Source organism: Hemitrygon akajei, chromosome 21, assembly GCF_048418815.1.
Source record: "Hemitrygon akajei chromosome 21, sHemAka1.3, whole genome shotgun sequence".
Lineage (NCBI taxonomy): Eukaryota > Metazoa > Chordata > Chondrichthyes > Myliobatiformes > Dasyatidae > Hemitrygon > Hemitrygon akajei.
The window spans coordinates 21,413,104-21,428,026 of record NC_133144.1 but is presented as its reverse complement, the minus strand read 5'-3'; the positions used below and the strand labels follow the sequence as shown (position 1 = coordinate 21,428,026).

Here is a 14,923-nt window from a genome sequence, read left to right as displayed (position 1 = left end):
CCTGGTTCTAGACTCTTCAACCAAGGGAAACAACCTCTCAGTACCTAGCCTGTGAAGATCTTCTAAGAATTTGTATGAACGCTCATTCAGTCCTAGTCACCTCATAGCAATCCTGCCATCCCTGGGCCCAGTCAAAGGAATATTCATAGCACTGTTTTCATAGGTAAAACACCTAAATTTTACACAGTACTCCACACGTGGTCTTACCAAGTCCCTATATAATTGCTGAAGACTTCCCTATTTTTCTTTTCAAATCGGGTTGAAATAAAGATACTTGCCTGCTCTACTGTCTGTTGAAATCTTGTTGACTAAACTCTATCAGGAACTTATTAAGCCACTTCCGATAATGCAAGTGCATCACGTTCACGGCAGTCAGTCTGACTAACTTGTTATTCTACGTACACTGCCTCAGCTATTGAAATAATGAGGAAGTAGAAGCCACTTACCTCATGAAACATCACCACCATTCAATGAAATGATCCATCTTATTTCCATTTACCACATTGATTTATAATTCTCAATACTAATATAAATCTACCAATTCCTGTTTAGCTCTCCTTTTTCACAACTATTTGAGCCTTCCAATCCTTTTCTGATTCTTGACGTTTTCCCTGAATAGTGCAATTCTCATTTTTTAAAACCTCTTTTCCTATTTTCACATCCAAAAGGAGTTGCCCTCCATTATACAGAGTCTCTGTACATCTCAAATACCTAAATTCAAGAAATGCAAGTCAAGTTAGTAAGGCTTTTCCTCATAACTCAAACCTTTTAGCTCCAAGAATCTTGAAGCTAATATATTCTTCCTGCGGTGTGGTGGTGCCTGGAAGCAAGTTGCTACTTACACAACACAAATACAAATTGAATGCAACTACTTTCCTTTCTAAGGAAGTTTTCTAAGAGATCAGTTCTATTTTTTTTGCAGCAACCATTGATCCTGCGGGTGATCCTTCAGTATCAAAGCTGTAAGAAAAAGCCAAAGCTGGAAGAAATCGTAGATATCGACTTGGGGCTCCCCCTGGTGGCACAGCTGGAGCTGTACAGGACAATTCCAGCCACGTGGGCTGAAGGGGGCACTGCCAGCAGCAGCCATATTTCTGCTGTGGCACTGACTAACACTGTCACGAAGGATACGAGCCGTGCCTGTGGGACAGGTATTCAGAAGGCAGCAGATGAGCAAGAGCTTGTGCATCTAGCTAGAAGGCCGAATGAACCAGAGGAAAATGATGAGAGCGAAATATCAAAGTGGAGTTGGTAGCACAGTCTCCTTGGACTAAACTAGTGGAGAAGATTCTATGAGTGTAATAAATATTAAATATTTGTGATTATGCACTCAACTTTAACTACTAAACTTCTGTCAGATACTTGCTACACTGCACATGGGGTTGCTGGCCAACTCCTCGTCAGTTCATGGGGTCTGCCATTGGTGCTGGGCAGTTTCAGTGAAAACTTAATGCTCTGATTCATATGAAGGTTTGAATCTTAATTTAGTTGCCAGCCAGTTCCATTTGGTTCTTGGCTAGATGGTTGTTCGTTTATGTCACTTGTGAGGCTCAGCCTCAGAACACAAGGATAGAACAGAGATGAGGGGGAATTTCTTTAGACAGAGGGTAGTGAATCTGTGGAATTCATTGGGTTTATTTAAAGCGGAGGTTGCTAGGTTCTTGATTAGTAAGGGTGTCAGAGGTTACAAGGAGAAGGCAGGAGAATAGAGTTGAAAGGGATAATAAATCAGCCATGATTTATCTGATGGACTGAATGACCTAATTCTGCTCCTTTGTCTTACGGTCTTCACTGGAAACAGTAGAAAAGACTATCTATCAACAGTTCCCTCTGCTCAGTCTGTGATACCAGAAGAATCCAAATAAACCCCAGTAAAATTTACTACAGATGGTTACTGGCACACTGTCTTGAATACTGTCAATTGGATATACTGAGCACATTTTTGCCATTGAAGTTCTAGATACTTGCTCATTTTATTAAGTTGATGGCATATAGCCAAGCTGCGATACTGGGTATAAGTACCTCAACTAATCCTGATTTACTGAAGCTGCTTCAGCTCATTTTACCCTTTCCCAGCACACATGACAATGGGTGTGTGCTGGCTGAGAGATGGGGATACACCAGTTCCCTGTAGGCACTCCTAGTGCACAAGGCTTTGTACCAAAGCACTGAAACTGAAAATAATCAGCAAGCTGGTCAACAACTGGACATTGATTTCACATAAATTGCTTAACTGCCTTTGATGTGTGCTGTGTTCTTTAGGTTCACATGTCATCAGGTTCCTCAGTCAAGAGAGAGGAGAGAGTTAAACTGTCCTTGTGTAGTTTTAACATCAGTTAATTGGCAAAAGGGAAACAGCCCAAACTGCAGTGTGTTTGAGGTAGTGCAACAATGTAAAAGCTAAGTTCCATGGATCATATTCGGAACACTACTAACAGGAAACATTGTGATTGTTACAGTGTAAGGAAAATGTGTATTTATTCTTATTTCTCGTCCTTTAATAGCACTTGACACCACATTAATTTTCTGTTTACCTGTCAGGTTGTAGAAATGGTGACAGTAACATCAGATGATTTGATATTTTATGCAATATTGGACTAAAACTGAATCTATAAATGTAATTTGGCTCCAGGACTGATACACTGAGAACTGTGAGGATTTCACTGGTTATACGCCAATACATTCTTGAGTGTTTATGGAGCCTCACTTTACACTTTAATTAAGTTGTTATTATTTTAAACTCAATGTTATCTTTGATGATGGCTGAAGTTCTCAAACCTCAATCACTAGAAAAACTGCAGACTCATGTTTGCCTACCATTCTCATTTTCCTGTCTGTTTGTAATCAGATCTGTTCATTTCATGAGCTTGTGATACAGAAAACAGAAGTGACAAAGCATCATAGAAACATTAAATTTTTTGTGTAATGAATGGATGATGAGGTGGAAAAGACCTCGATTTCTGTGCATGAGGGTGAAATGATTGATAGTAATCTGAAAGCCTGTATTGCACTCTGCGTTTTCAATTCATTGTGGACCAGGTCATCCACCATTTGTTTTATACTATTGCACTAGATCAAGGTCCACCCCAGTAATTTGGAACATAAAGGAGACAAATAAATTTGACTAGTCTGACTGCAGAAGCCAATTGAGAAGAACTAGACAGATATTAAGAGCTGAACTGGTGATTTCAGAGGGTGTTGACTACCTGGAACATACTGCCTGTGTGCTTAGCCATGGCAGGTACTCCACAACCTTTACAAGATATGTAAGTAACCTCCTGAATCATCAGTGCGTAGAAAAGCAGACAGCTACTGGTAAATGTAATAAATGCATGGGTACTTGATGATTGAGATGGACCTGAGAGGCCAAATATCTCTTTCTGTGCTCTGATTCTATGGCAAACATGAAAGGTGACTTTAAACTAAACCACCCAGTGGAAAATTAACTAGATAACATCAGATGTGAATTTAGTGGATATAAAAGTTGACAGTGTATAACTAAGGTAAATTTTATTCTGACAGTTTCTCACCAGGAGAGTAAGGATTATGTGTTCAGGCAACAGCTCCAGTGCTCAGCCGACAGTATTCTTGATTTTTTAACACTTGTGAATTTGCTTATTACATTTTACTAATTCATTGGCACCCACTCTTCAAACAAAATTATGTCACAAAGTCACATTAAATGGCAGTGTTAATCAGACTTCTTTGGAACAATTCTATTAATTAATAGGAACTTTCATCACAAGATCTCCACTAATATTAATTATCCCTCTATCTAATCTCTTTCCCAACTCTGACTTTTTGTGTCACTACTAATTCTTTTGCACCACCAATTGTAGCAAGATTTCAGCTGCCCATAAAGACTGAAATTATTTCCCTAAATCCCTCCTTTTAATATGCTCCTCACACCTCCTTTGACCAAGTTTTAGGGCATCTGATACTAAGTCTATATGCAGCTTAGTGTTCACCTTTTCTGATCTGATTCCACTCCCTTGGTCATGTTTTTTGGAGGGGTTGGGCTACACTAAAAAAAAGGTGTATAAATGCAAATTGAAAAATTTCATAAGTGCTCTTACGGTTTTCAGTTAAAGCAAATGTGCTCTGATATAAAGCATCCTGAGGAGTCAGCTGAACTCCATGTGTACTATACTCACTTTTGAATTGGTTGTTTTGCGTCAAGTTTTGTGCCGGTTAGCGCAACACTATTACTGCCCAGGGTGTCCCAGAGTTTGGAGTTCAATTCTGGCACTGGTGCCATCTGTTAGGAATTTGTACATTCTCCCCGTGAACTGCATGGATTTCCTCCCACTGTTCAAAGATGTTCTGTTTAGTAGGTTAATTGGTCACTGTAAGTTGTCCTGTGATTAGGTTAGGGTGAAGTAAGTGGGTTGCTGGGGAGTGTAGCTCGTTGGGCTGGAAGGTTCCGTTGCACACTGTACCTGTAAGTAAGCACAAAATCTGATCTGTTATTCCCTCAGCCTAAACAGGAGTTCTGCTCTGTCAGAGGCATTGCCTTACAAGTGGAATATTAAATGGATGTGACATTTTGAAGAACAGGGAAATTATCTCTTGACCAACATTAATCTTTTAAAGTATGTCACCGAAGAGCTAAATGTAACTATAAATGAAAGATTGCTATCTGCAAATTGGCTGCTGTGGTTCCTACGTTACAGTGATCACACTTCAAAAAGTATTTGAGTAGCACATTGATGCTTGGACTGATTGGTGAAGATGAGCACTTTGATGGGATGGTGCAGGGTCTGTAAAACTAGCACCAGGAAGTCAATCCGTACGGAAAGGATTGAGGTACAAACACAATTTGTAATAATGCTGGAAAAACTAGCTCTTTGTTATGTTTGATATTAAAGTTATATTTTGATATTAATTTATGTAACATGTTTTACATGAAGTTGTAATATTTTAAATGTAGAATTATTTAATTTTCTGCAGAGTAGAGCCAGAAATATTTTGTTAAATTTTGTCATAGTAAAACTAAAATATTACAATGTATCATTTGAAAAGTTTTGATTACATTATAATAAAATGGATTGTGCTGGACCTGTGACTGAGCAAATCAAGTTAAGGTTTAATTATCATTCAACTCTACATGATTACACATTAATACAGCCAAATGAAACAGTGTTATTCTGGGGCCAAGGTGCGAAACAGTCTCGCATAGCTCAAGGCACATATAAGACATCAGTAAAATGCAGTCACACAAATGAATATTCCAAGATCCTGAGTCCATGAATGTTGCAGCCATCTACAGTCAAACACAATACAGCTTGCCTTCTGCCAAATGTAACAGTGGGGGGGTAACCGTGACTCCAGCTTGGACGCTGTGCCACACGGACTCCGACACCTCTGTCCTGGGCGGCTGTAAACAGGGGCACTGGATTGAGGGCTTGTCCTCACCACAAGCAAGGCCACGCAGCTCCCCTGTGGATTACCAATAAATCAGTGAATTGGACCTGTAGCAGTCCACATTTACAATGTCCACCAAGGTCTTACAATCAGAAGAAAGGCAGCTAATCTGACTCGCTGTTAGAGTGCGCACCAAATCCTCCAATGCTTCTCTGTCGCAGGCCGTGGCATGATCTGCACCAAGTCCAGTTTCTCTGCCAATGAGCATCTTGTGTATCGGGTACACCTACTGTACTTCAAATTCTTGATGTCCAGCAGAGTCTTGCGATCATAAGAAATAAGTTTAAAAAGGACAATAACACCTTTGGTTGACTCCATAGAAGCCATTGTGATTGAACACACCACCACCTTACCAGAAGTCCTTATAGATCAAGCTACATCCTACACTGGGAAAGCGACTTTCCTGTTTAACCCTTTACAATGCATTGAAACAATCTATACTACAAATAGATACAAGACCAACAGAATACAATAAACTGTTCTGTTAGGTTACCCTTACCTCTACACCATCATCTTCCATACATGGATCTCTTGTAAAATGGCCTCTGTTGTCCACTCTGCATATAATGCGACTTTCTCCAAGTAAACATCTATAAAACAATTATTTAGTTCACCTTATTCACCTCCATTCAGGGCCCCAAGCAGTCCTTCCAGTTGAGGCAACACTTAACTAGCAAATCTGCTAGGGTCCTCTATTGTATTTGGTGTTCCCAATGCGGCCTACTCTACATAGGTGAGACCCGTCATAAATTGGGGCACCGCTTTGTCGAGCTCCATCCTCGAAAAGTAGAAATTCCCCGGTTGCCCAACATTTTAATTTTGATTCCCATTCCCATTCCGACATGTCGGTCCATGGCCTCCTCTTGTGCCAAGATGAGGCCACCCTCAGGGTGGAGGAGCAACACCTTATATTTGGCCTGGGTAGCCACCAACCTGATGGCATGAAAATTGATTTCTCCTTCTGGTTAAAAAAAAATCCCTCCCCCTCCCCTCTTCTTCTGTTCCCCGCTCTAGCCTGCCTAAACCCTCCTTCCCTTTCTCCTATGGTCCACTCTCCTCTCCTATCACATTCCTTCATCTCCAGCCTCCTGGCTTCATGTATGACCTTCTGGCTATCCTCCATCCCCTCCCCCAACCCTTCTCTTCTGGAGTCTTTCCCTTTCCTTTCCAGTCTTGATGAAGGCCCTCTGCCTGAAACATCGACTGTTTATTCATTTTCGTAGATGCTGAGTTCCAGCAGCATTTTTATTTATCGATATATAGCACAGACCAGGCCCTTCAAGCCGCATTGCGCAGCAACTCCTGGTTTAACCCTAACCTAGGGTTACAAACTCCTTTCAGGCAGTGGTGGAAATTGAACCCTGTCACTGGTACTGTATAGCATCGTGGTCACCGCTATACTACCATGCCACCCCACATATTTTGTGTTTTTATTTAGTTAACTATAGCTTTGTTAGGTGCTGCTTCTTGATAACTTTGCTACTAGTGTGGCACTCTCAGAAACACATCAAACAGATCAGGAGTATATGTGTAATTTAATCTCCGAATTAGCTGTCCAGATTTTCGGGAATGCTGGATACCTTTTGCTCATCTTCTACTAGTGGCTGTATGATACTACTTTAAAACAATCTCCATCAATCTACCACAGACTTGGACAGAGACAAGGAGCTTCCGTTGGTGGAGAGTGCTGAGAATCCTTTCTCCCACTTAGCCTTTGAGATTATTCAATGTATCAAAATTTATCAGAAATGTATCAAAAAGCTCTGACAAGATGGCACCAGCAAACAACGTGACCAATGGTGATGTCCTGTAGACGGTTCATAAAACCACTTTGTTTATTTCTTCCCCTTTCAAGTATGTTTCTACTGCTAAGCTGTGTGGGTTTGGAAACTATGATCTACATTTTTATGGTGTGTTTTGGGGCAGATTGAATAACCTGGCACTTTCCTGTCCCTGAGGGAGTTCGATGAGGTTTGGAATGGAGCGTGTGACCTCGAGGCCTGGTAGCCTGGAGGCAGGATGCGAGCCCATGATTCCCTCAATTATTTATCTGCAACTGAGGTGTCGAGCAAGGCTGAAGTCAAGGCCATCAGCGGAGGAGGGGCAGGGGCAGGGGCATTTGACCAGTCCTCCTCTCCATTTTTGTTCTTTTTTGTCATGCGTTCAGTGTTTGATGTTTTCTTGAATGGGTTCCATGATGCTTCTTTGTTTCGTGGCTGCCTGTGTGAAGACAAATCTCAGAATTGTATTCTGTATACTTACTTTAATAACAAATGTACTTTGAGTATTTGAATCTTTGAAAATGTTACTTAATTTGGATTTGAAGACAACAACTCATTTTCCCTTGGGTGCTATGATTACCTGCTCACTGAAATATTAGCCCTAATTTCCAGATGAAGTCTAGTTGTTTGGGGAGTGGGAGACTGGATGATGGATAACAGCCTGTGGATACATTAATCTTGCTTAAATTTTATGAAAATGCAATTTTTATGGTATTCTTGCCATCCAGATGCTGGCAGGTTTCTGGTTTATTGTGTAATTTATGATGGAAATCACTCCAAGGACCATTGGAAATTAGCCCTGCCAGTTAGAACTGATTTGGAGTTGGGTGATTGGAGATGGCAATTGGTTGTCAATCATGAAGGAAATCAGTGAAAGAATGGAATTAGCTGTCACAGTGAAAAGGCATTACAATCGACAGAACAACTACTTGAATAACGGAAGAAGGAGAGCTTGAGCCAGGAGCTCCAACCTCCATTTCATTATCTGATTTCTCAAGCATTTAAAAACCTGACCACGAGCTGTTGAAACTATAATTTTTAATAAACTATAATGTGAGTGCCATGTTAGTGTAGCAGTTGGCACAATCGCCTTATAATGCCAGCGATCAATGATCATTGATCAGGTTTTGGTTCACGCCACAGTCTGTAAGGAGTTCATAAATTCTCCCTGTGACTGCGTAGGTTTCCTCTGGGTGCTTCTGTTTCCTCCCACAGTCCAGAAGTGTATGGTTAGGGTTATAGTTTGTAAGTTGTAGGCATATGATGTTGGAGCCAGAAGCATGGTAACACTTGTGGGCTGCCCCAGCACAAATTCCTCATTGATTTGATGTTTGATTCCTCATTGAATAGCACCAATCAAGTGTGACAATGGAAAAGTGTGTATGGAACTGGTGGAGATAGCAGAGGTACTTAATGAGTACTTTGCTTCTGTATTCATTATGAAAAAGGATCTTGGCAATTGTAGGGATGACTTACAGCGGACTGAAAAGCTTAAGTATGTAGATAGAAAGAAAGAGGGCGTGCTGGAGCTTTTGGAAAGCATCAAGTTGGATAAGACACTGGAACCAGATGGGATCTACCCCAGGCTAAGGGAGGAGATTGCTGAGCCTCTGGCGATGATCTTTGCATCATCAATGGGGACGGGAGAGGTTCTGGGGGATTGGAGGGTTGCAGATATTGCTCCATTATTCAAGAAAGGGAGTAGAGACAGCCCAGGAAATTATGGACCAGTGAGTCTTACTTCAGTGGTTGGTAAGTTGATGGAAAAGATCCTGAGAGGCAGGATTTATGAACATTTGGAGAGGCATAATATGATTAGGAATAGTCAGCATGGCTTTGTCAAAGGCAGGCCAGGCATTACGAGCCTGATTGAATTTCTTGAGGATGTGACTAAACACATTGATGAAGGTAGAGCAGTAGATGTAGTGTATATGGATTTCAGCAAAGCATTTGACGAGGTACCCCATGCAAGGCTTATTGAGAAAGTAAGGAGGTATGGGATCCAAGGGGACATTGCTTTGTGGATCCAGAACTGGCTTGCCCACAGAAGGCAAAGAGTGGTTGTAGATAGGTCATATTCTGCATGGAGGTGGGTGACCAGAGGTGTGCCTCAGGGATCTGTTCTGAGACCCCTACTCTTCATGATTTTTATAAATTATCTGGATGATGAAGTGGAGGGATGGGTTAGTAATTTGCTGATGACACAAAGGTTGGAGGTGTTGTGGATAGTGTGGAGGGCTGTCAGAGGTTACAGCGAGACATTGATAGGATGCAAAACTGGGCTGAGAAGTGGCAGATGGAGTTCAACCCAGATAAGTGTGAGGTTGTTCATTTTGGTAGGTCAAATATGATGGCAGAATATAGCGTTAATGGTAAGACTCTTGCTAGTGTGGAGGATCAGAGGGATCTTGGGTCCAAGTCTATAGGACACTCAAAGCTGCTGCGCAGGTTGACTCTGTGGCTAAGGAAGCATACAAACGTGGGATTGAGTTTAGGAGCCAAGAGGTAATGTTGCAGCTATATAGGACCCTGGTCAGACCCCACTTGGAGTACTGTGCTCAGTTCTCTACACCTCACTACAGGAAGGATGTGGAAACCATAGAAAAGATGCAGAGATTTACAACACACACAAAATGCTGGTGGAACACAGCAGGCCAGGTAGCATCTATAGGGAGAAGCACTGTCGACGTTTCGGGCCGAGACCCTTCGTCAGAGATTTACAAGGATGTTGCCTGGATTGGGAAGCATGCCTTATGAGAATAGGTTGAGTGAACTCGACCTTTTTTCCTTGGAGCGACAGCAAATGAGAGGTGACCTGACAGAGGTGTATAAAATGATGAGAGGCATTGATCGTGTGGATAGTCAGAGGCTTTTTCCCAGGGCTGAAATGGCTAACACAAGAGGGCACAGTTTTAAGGTGCTTGGAAGCAGGTACAGAGGAGATGTCAGGGGTAAGGTTTTTCTACAGAGAATGGTGAGTGCGTGGAATGGCCTCCAACAATGGTGGAGGCAGAAATGATAGGACTTTTTAAGAGACTCCTGGACAGGTACATGGAGCTTAGAAAAATAAAAGGCTATTGGTAACCCTATGTAATTTCTAAGGTAAGGACATGTTCAGCACAGCTTTGTGGGCTGAAGGGCCTGTATTGTGCCATATGTTTTCTATGTTTCTATGTGATGTCAAGCGATACATTTCACTGTATGTTTCGATGCACTTGAGACAAATAAAGCTTATCTCTGTATAATTTTGATCTCAAATGTGACTGGGCCCTGATTTTAAAATGTTAAGCAACTGCTCAACAGTCTACATTCGATTATCTTTACTTACATTCTATTGCATGACCACTGTCATCTAGAAAGACATTTAGGGGATTTATGACAACCACATGTTCTCCTACGATTCCTATGCTTTCTCAGATTTATCACAGTTCCTACAGTATTGCTGGATCAAAAGTCTGAAACTACCCACTGAACAGAACTACACAGATGCTGAGGTACAAGGTGGCATATCGCTATCTCATTACAATTATGTTGGGATGTTGACTTTATCAGTATTGCCCAAACTTCGAGAAAGAAGGTCTAAAACTGAATGAGCTGATGCAGAGTCAGTTCAAGATGCTTGAACACAGTATGTGAACAAGCTACGAGCTACGAATTACATTTTAGCTCAGAGCTCATCCTTAACACTGTTTATATTCTTCTATAGTTTCTCTGAAAACTTAAGTCCCTAGCAAGTTTTGCGACGTATCTGTATGAATGTTCCCATTACTTCAGTACGTTGTTATCTACAGCACTGTGCAAAAGTCTTAGGCACATATATAGCTAGGGCACCTCAGACTTCTACACAGTACTGTACGTTGGTTAAAATAGGATTGTGGTTGGGAAACAGGAATGAGAGTATTTAGCTTTGTATTAGCTCAGAAGTATTAAGTGTTAATTTTAACTGGAAAGACAATGTACTGTACTGTGCAAGACTCTTAGGCATCACAGGTGCCTAAGATTTTTGCACAGTACTGTATATTCCTATTATCTCACTGTACCGCTGTACTTAGGCTTTTGCAGAGTAATAGTCATCACTTATCATCGGAAGGATGTGTGGGAGGAGAGGGAAACAATGACATCTGTTGCACCAGCCAAATGAAGCTGAAAAATTTATGAAACAGGAATTCATCAAGAATTTCCTTCACAGATTGAGACTGATCTACAAATAATTATGATGCTTGAATAAAAAACATTAATATTTCAATTTCATAAAGAATATAGTCACATTCTTTCCTAAAATACTAAAATGTTTTTTGTAAGTTCCCCGGTGAAACCTCCTTATGTCAAAGATTGTATTCTGGGATGACCTCAAACAACTTTGAAAATAACTGTTGCAGCTAACGACGTGTGTCAGTTTACTTTGAGTTTGTCTAGAAAGTTCCTGTTTGAAGTTAGCTTATTAGTGCCAATGCAAAGAGGCTCTGCTTCTTCACAAAATTTAAAGATTCTGTATATCAATACAGCATCTGAGGAAGTGAAAATACTTATGTCAGCATCAGCACTACGTCTTATAATCTGAGTCTGCGGTGAAACTCGCAATATTTGAACTGCATGGACTCCAGCTTGTTTGTGAGATATATCATACCTTTCTCCAGTCTGTGAGTTAAAATTTCACCTTTCTTTTCAAATAGCACCACAGCCTAACTATCTTGGCAATGTTCTACAAGCCTCCAAGTTCGTTGTGGTCCATATTCATTATTACTTCTGGCTACTGTGCCTTCAACTGCCTCAGCCCTAATTTCAGGAATTCTCTTCCTAAATCCTCTAGTTCTCTCTCCTTTTCAAGATGCTCCTTTAAATTTGATCTCAGTGACTCTGCATATTCTTTTTTGTTTCCATATTAGGTTTAACGACAAACTCCATTAGAGCACCCAGCATCTTGTAAATTTTAGACTGTGTTTCAATGCAAATTGTTGTTCCTTACCGGCATGTTTATTCTTTCCAAATGTCATGGGACCAGTTCATACAACATGGAAATACCCTTTCGGCCTAGCACATCCCCACCAAAGATGCTAAAGTTGTGAGATTAAGTTTTTTGTTTAAAATTATTATTTTGAAGAATATTGATTTCGTCACTGGCTAGACCATCACCATTTTCATCCCCATGTCCCTGAACTGTGGAGTTTGCTAATGTCTATCAAAGGCAGTACACTGTTGGTCACAGTGTCTGGCTCATTATAGGCTCAACTGCATAGGATAGTCAGAATTATGTCCTTCCTCAGCATTAGAGAACCCAATACTGACCTAATAGTTTTTAAAGCAACCCAGTAGTTTAATTTTCACTATTGTAACTTGTCATTTCAGTTTTGTTTAGTTAATCATTTGAATTTGTTTCTCACCAGTCATGATAAAATCTACATGAATAGTCTGGGCCTCTGGAAGTTGCACAGGAAGTTGCTTCATACTGCTTTCATAGAATAGTACAACAAAGGACTAGGTTCTTTGGTCCATGAACACAATGCCACATTAAACTAAATCTCTTCTGCCTGTGCACGATCTATTTCCTGCATATTTACATGCCTATATAAAATCATGTCTGCTTCCACCACTACCCCTGGCAGCCCATTTGAGGCACCTACCACTCGGTAAAAAAGAAACTCGCCCTGCACATCACCTTTAAACTTTCCACAACTCACTCACGCTCAGTGGCCTACTTTATCAGGTACACTTGTACGTCCACACGTTAAGCAAATTCCCCATCAGCCAATCATGTGGCAGCAACTCAGTGCATAAAAGCATACAAACATGGTCAAGAGGTTCAGTAGTTGTTCAGACCAAACATCAGGATGGGTATAGATGTAATCTAAGTGACTTTGACCACGTGAATGATTTTTTGGTGCCAAATGGGGTGGTTTGAGTATCTCAGAAACTTCTGATTTCTTGGGATTTTCACACACAAGTCTCTAGAGTTTACAGAGAATGGTGCAAAAGGCAAAAAAACATCCAGCGAGTAGCAATTCTGTGGGCGAAGATGCCTTGTTAATGATGGAAGTCAGAGTAGAATGGCCAGACTGGTTCAAGTTGACAGGAAAGAGGCAGTAATTCAAATAACCATATGTTACAACAGTGGTGTGCAGAAGAGCATCTCTAAATGCACAACACATTGAATCTTGAAGTAGAGGGGCAACAGCAGCGGAAGATCACAGACATAACTTCCAGGCCACTTTATTAGGTACAGGAGGGATCTACAGAAATAAAGTGGCCACTAAGTGTAAGGAGACAAGCTGACATTCTGGATCTGCTACTAGGCAATGAGCAAAGTCAGGTGACATCTCTCAGTGGGTTTGCATTTTGGAAAGCGTGACCACAACTCCCTGACCTTTACCATACCTTTGGATAGGGATAGGTTCAGGCAGTATGGGGAAGAGTTTAATGGGAGGGGAGGGTGAATTAAGATGCTATTAGGCAGGAACTTGGGAGCATAAATTGGGAATGGATTTACTCAGAGAAATGCACAAAGGAAATGTGGAAGTTGTTTAAGGAGCACTTGCATAAGGTTCTGGATAGGTTTGTCTATTGAGGCAGGGAAATAGTGGTATGTTGAAGGAAACATTGTTGACAAGAGATGTGAAACAACTAGTCAAGAGGAAGAAAGAAAGAGTCACAGGGTAACCAGGAAAGATCTTAAGAAGGGACTTAGGAGAATTAGAAGGGGACATGAGAAGGCTTTGGCAAGTGGGATTAAGGAAAAACCCAAGGCATTCTACATGAACATGAAGAAGAGGAGGATGGCTAGAGTGATTAGCTCAGATCAGAGGAAAGAGAAGAAAGGTGTGCTTGGAGTTGGAGGAGATAGAGGAGGTCCTTAATGAATACTTTGCTTCAGTATTTACCAGCGAGAGAGGCCTTGACAATATTAGGACAGCGTAGAATAGGCTAAAATGCTGGAACGTTAAGAAGGTGGTTGCACTGGAACTTATGAAAACATTTAGGATTGAGAAGTCTCCAGGGCCTACCAGACCTGAGGTTCCCATGGAAGCAAGGGAGAAGATTCTTCCATCCTTGGCCATGATTTTTACATCCTCCCTAGCCAAACAAGTGGTACCAGAAGATTGGAGGGTGGCAAATGTTATTCCTTTGTTTCAGAAAGGTAATAGGGATGAGCAAGAGAATTACAGACCAGTAAGTCTTACATCAGTGGTTTGACAAACTATTGGAAAGAACTCATAGAACCAGGAATTACAAACATTTGGAAAAGTATACCCCAATTAGGGATAGTCAACAATGCTTTGTGAAAGGTACATCATACCTCAAGAGCCTGAATGAATTCTCTGAGAGAGTGACAGATTGATGAAGATAGAACAGTGGATGTAATGTATATGGATTATAGTAAGGCATTTGACAAGGGTTCCTTGGTAGGCTTATTCAGAAAGTCAGAAGGCATGGGTTCCAGGGAAATTCTGTGGATTGAGAATTGATATGCACCCAGAGGCAGAGGGTGGGAGTAGATGGAGCACATTCTACCTGGAGGTTGGTGACCATCGGTATTCCACAGGGATTCGTTCTGGAGCCCCTGATCTTCGTGACTTTTGTAAATGATTTGAATGAGGAAATGGATGGGTGAGTAAGTAAGTTTGCAGATGACAAATTGGTTGTTTGTGGATAGTGTAGAAGATTGCTCTAGTTTACAGTGGGACATAGATAAGATGCAGATCTGGGTTGAAAAGTGGCAAATG

At 41.1% G+C, this 14,923-nt stretch overlaps 1 protein-coding gene across 5 annotated transcripts in view; it reads left to right on the top strand.

Moving 5' to 3' along the window:
- malt3 (MALT paracaspase 3) overlaps window positions 1-5,056 on the top strand; it is a 133,753-nt gene extending 128,697 nt beyond the window's left edge. For all 5 annotated transcript variants that reach the window (XM_073024980.1, XM_073024979.1, XM_073024982.1 and 2 more), the window contains one exon: window positions 923-5,056. In XM_073024980.1, the coding sequence (XP_072881081.1) occupies window positions 923-1,255 (333 nt within the window). In that variant the 3' untranslated portion in view covers window positions 1,256-5,056. The remainder of the gene's footprint in view (window positions 1-922) is intronic.
- Window positions 5,057-14,923: the final 9,867 nt, after the last annotated feature.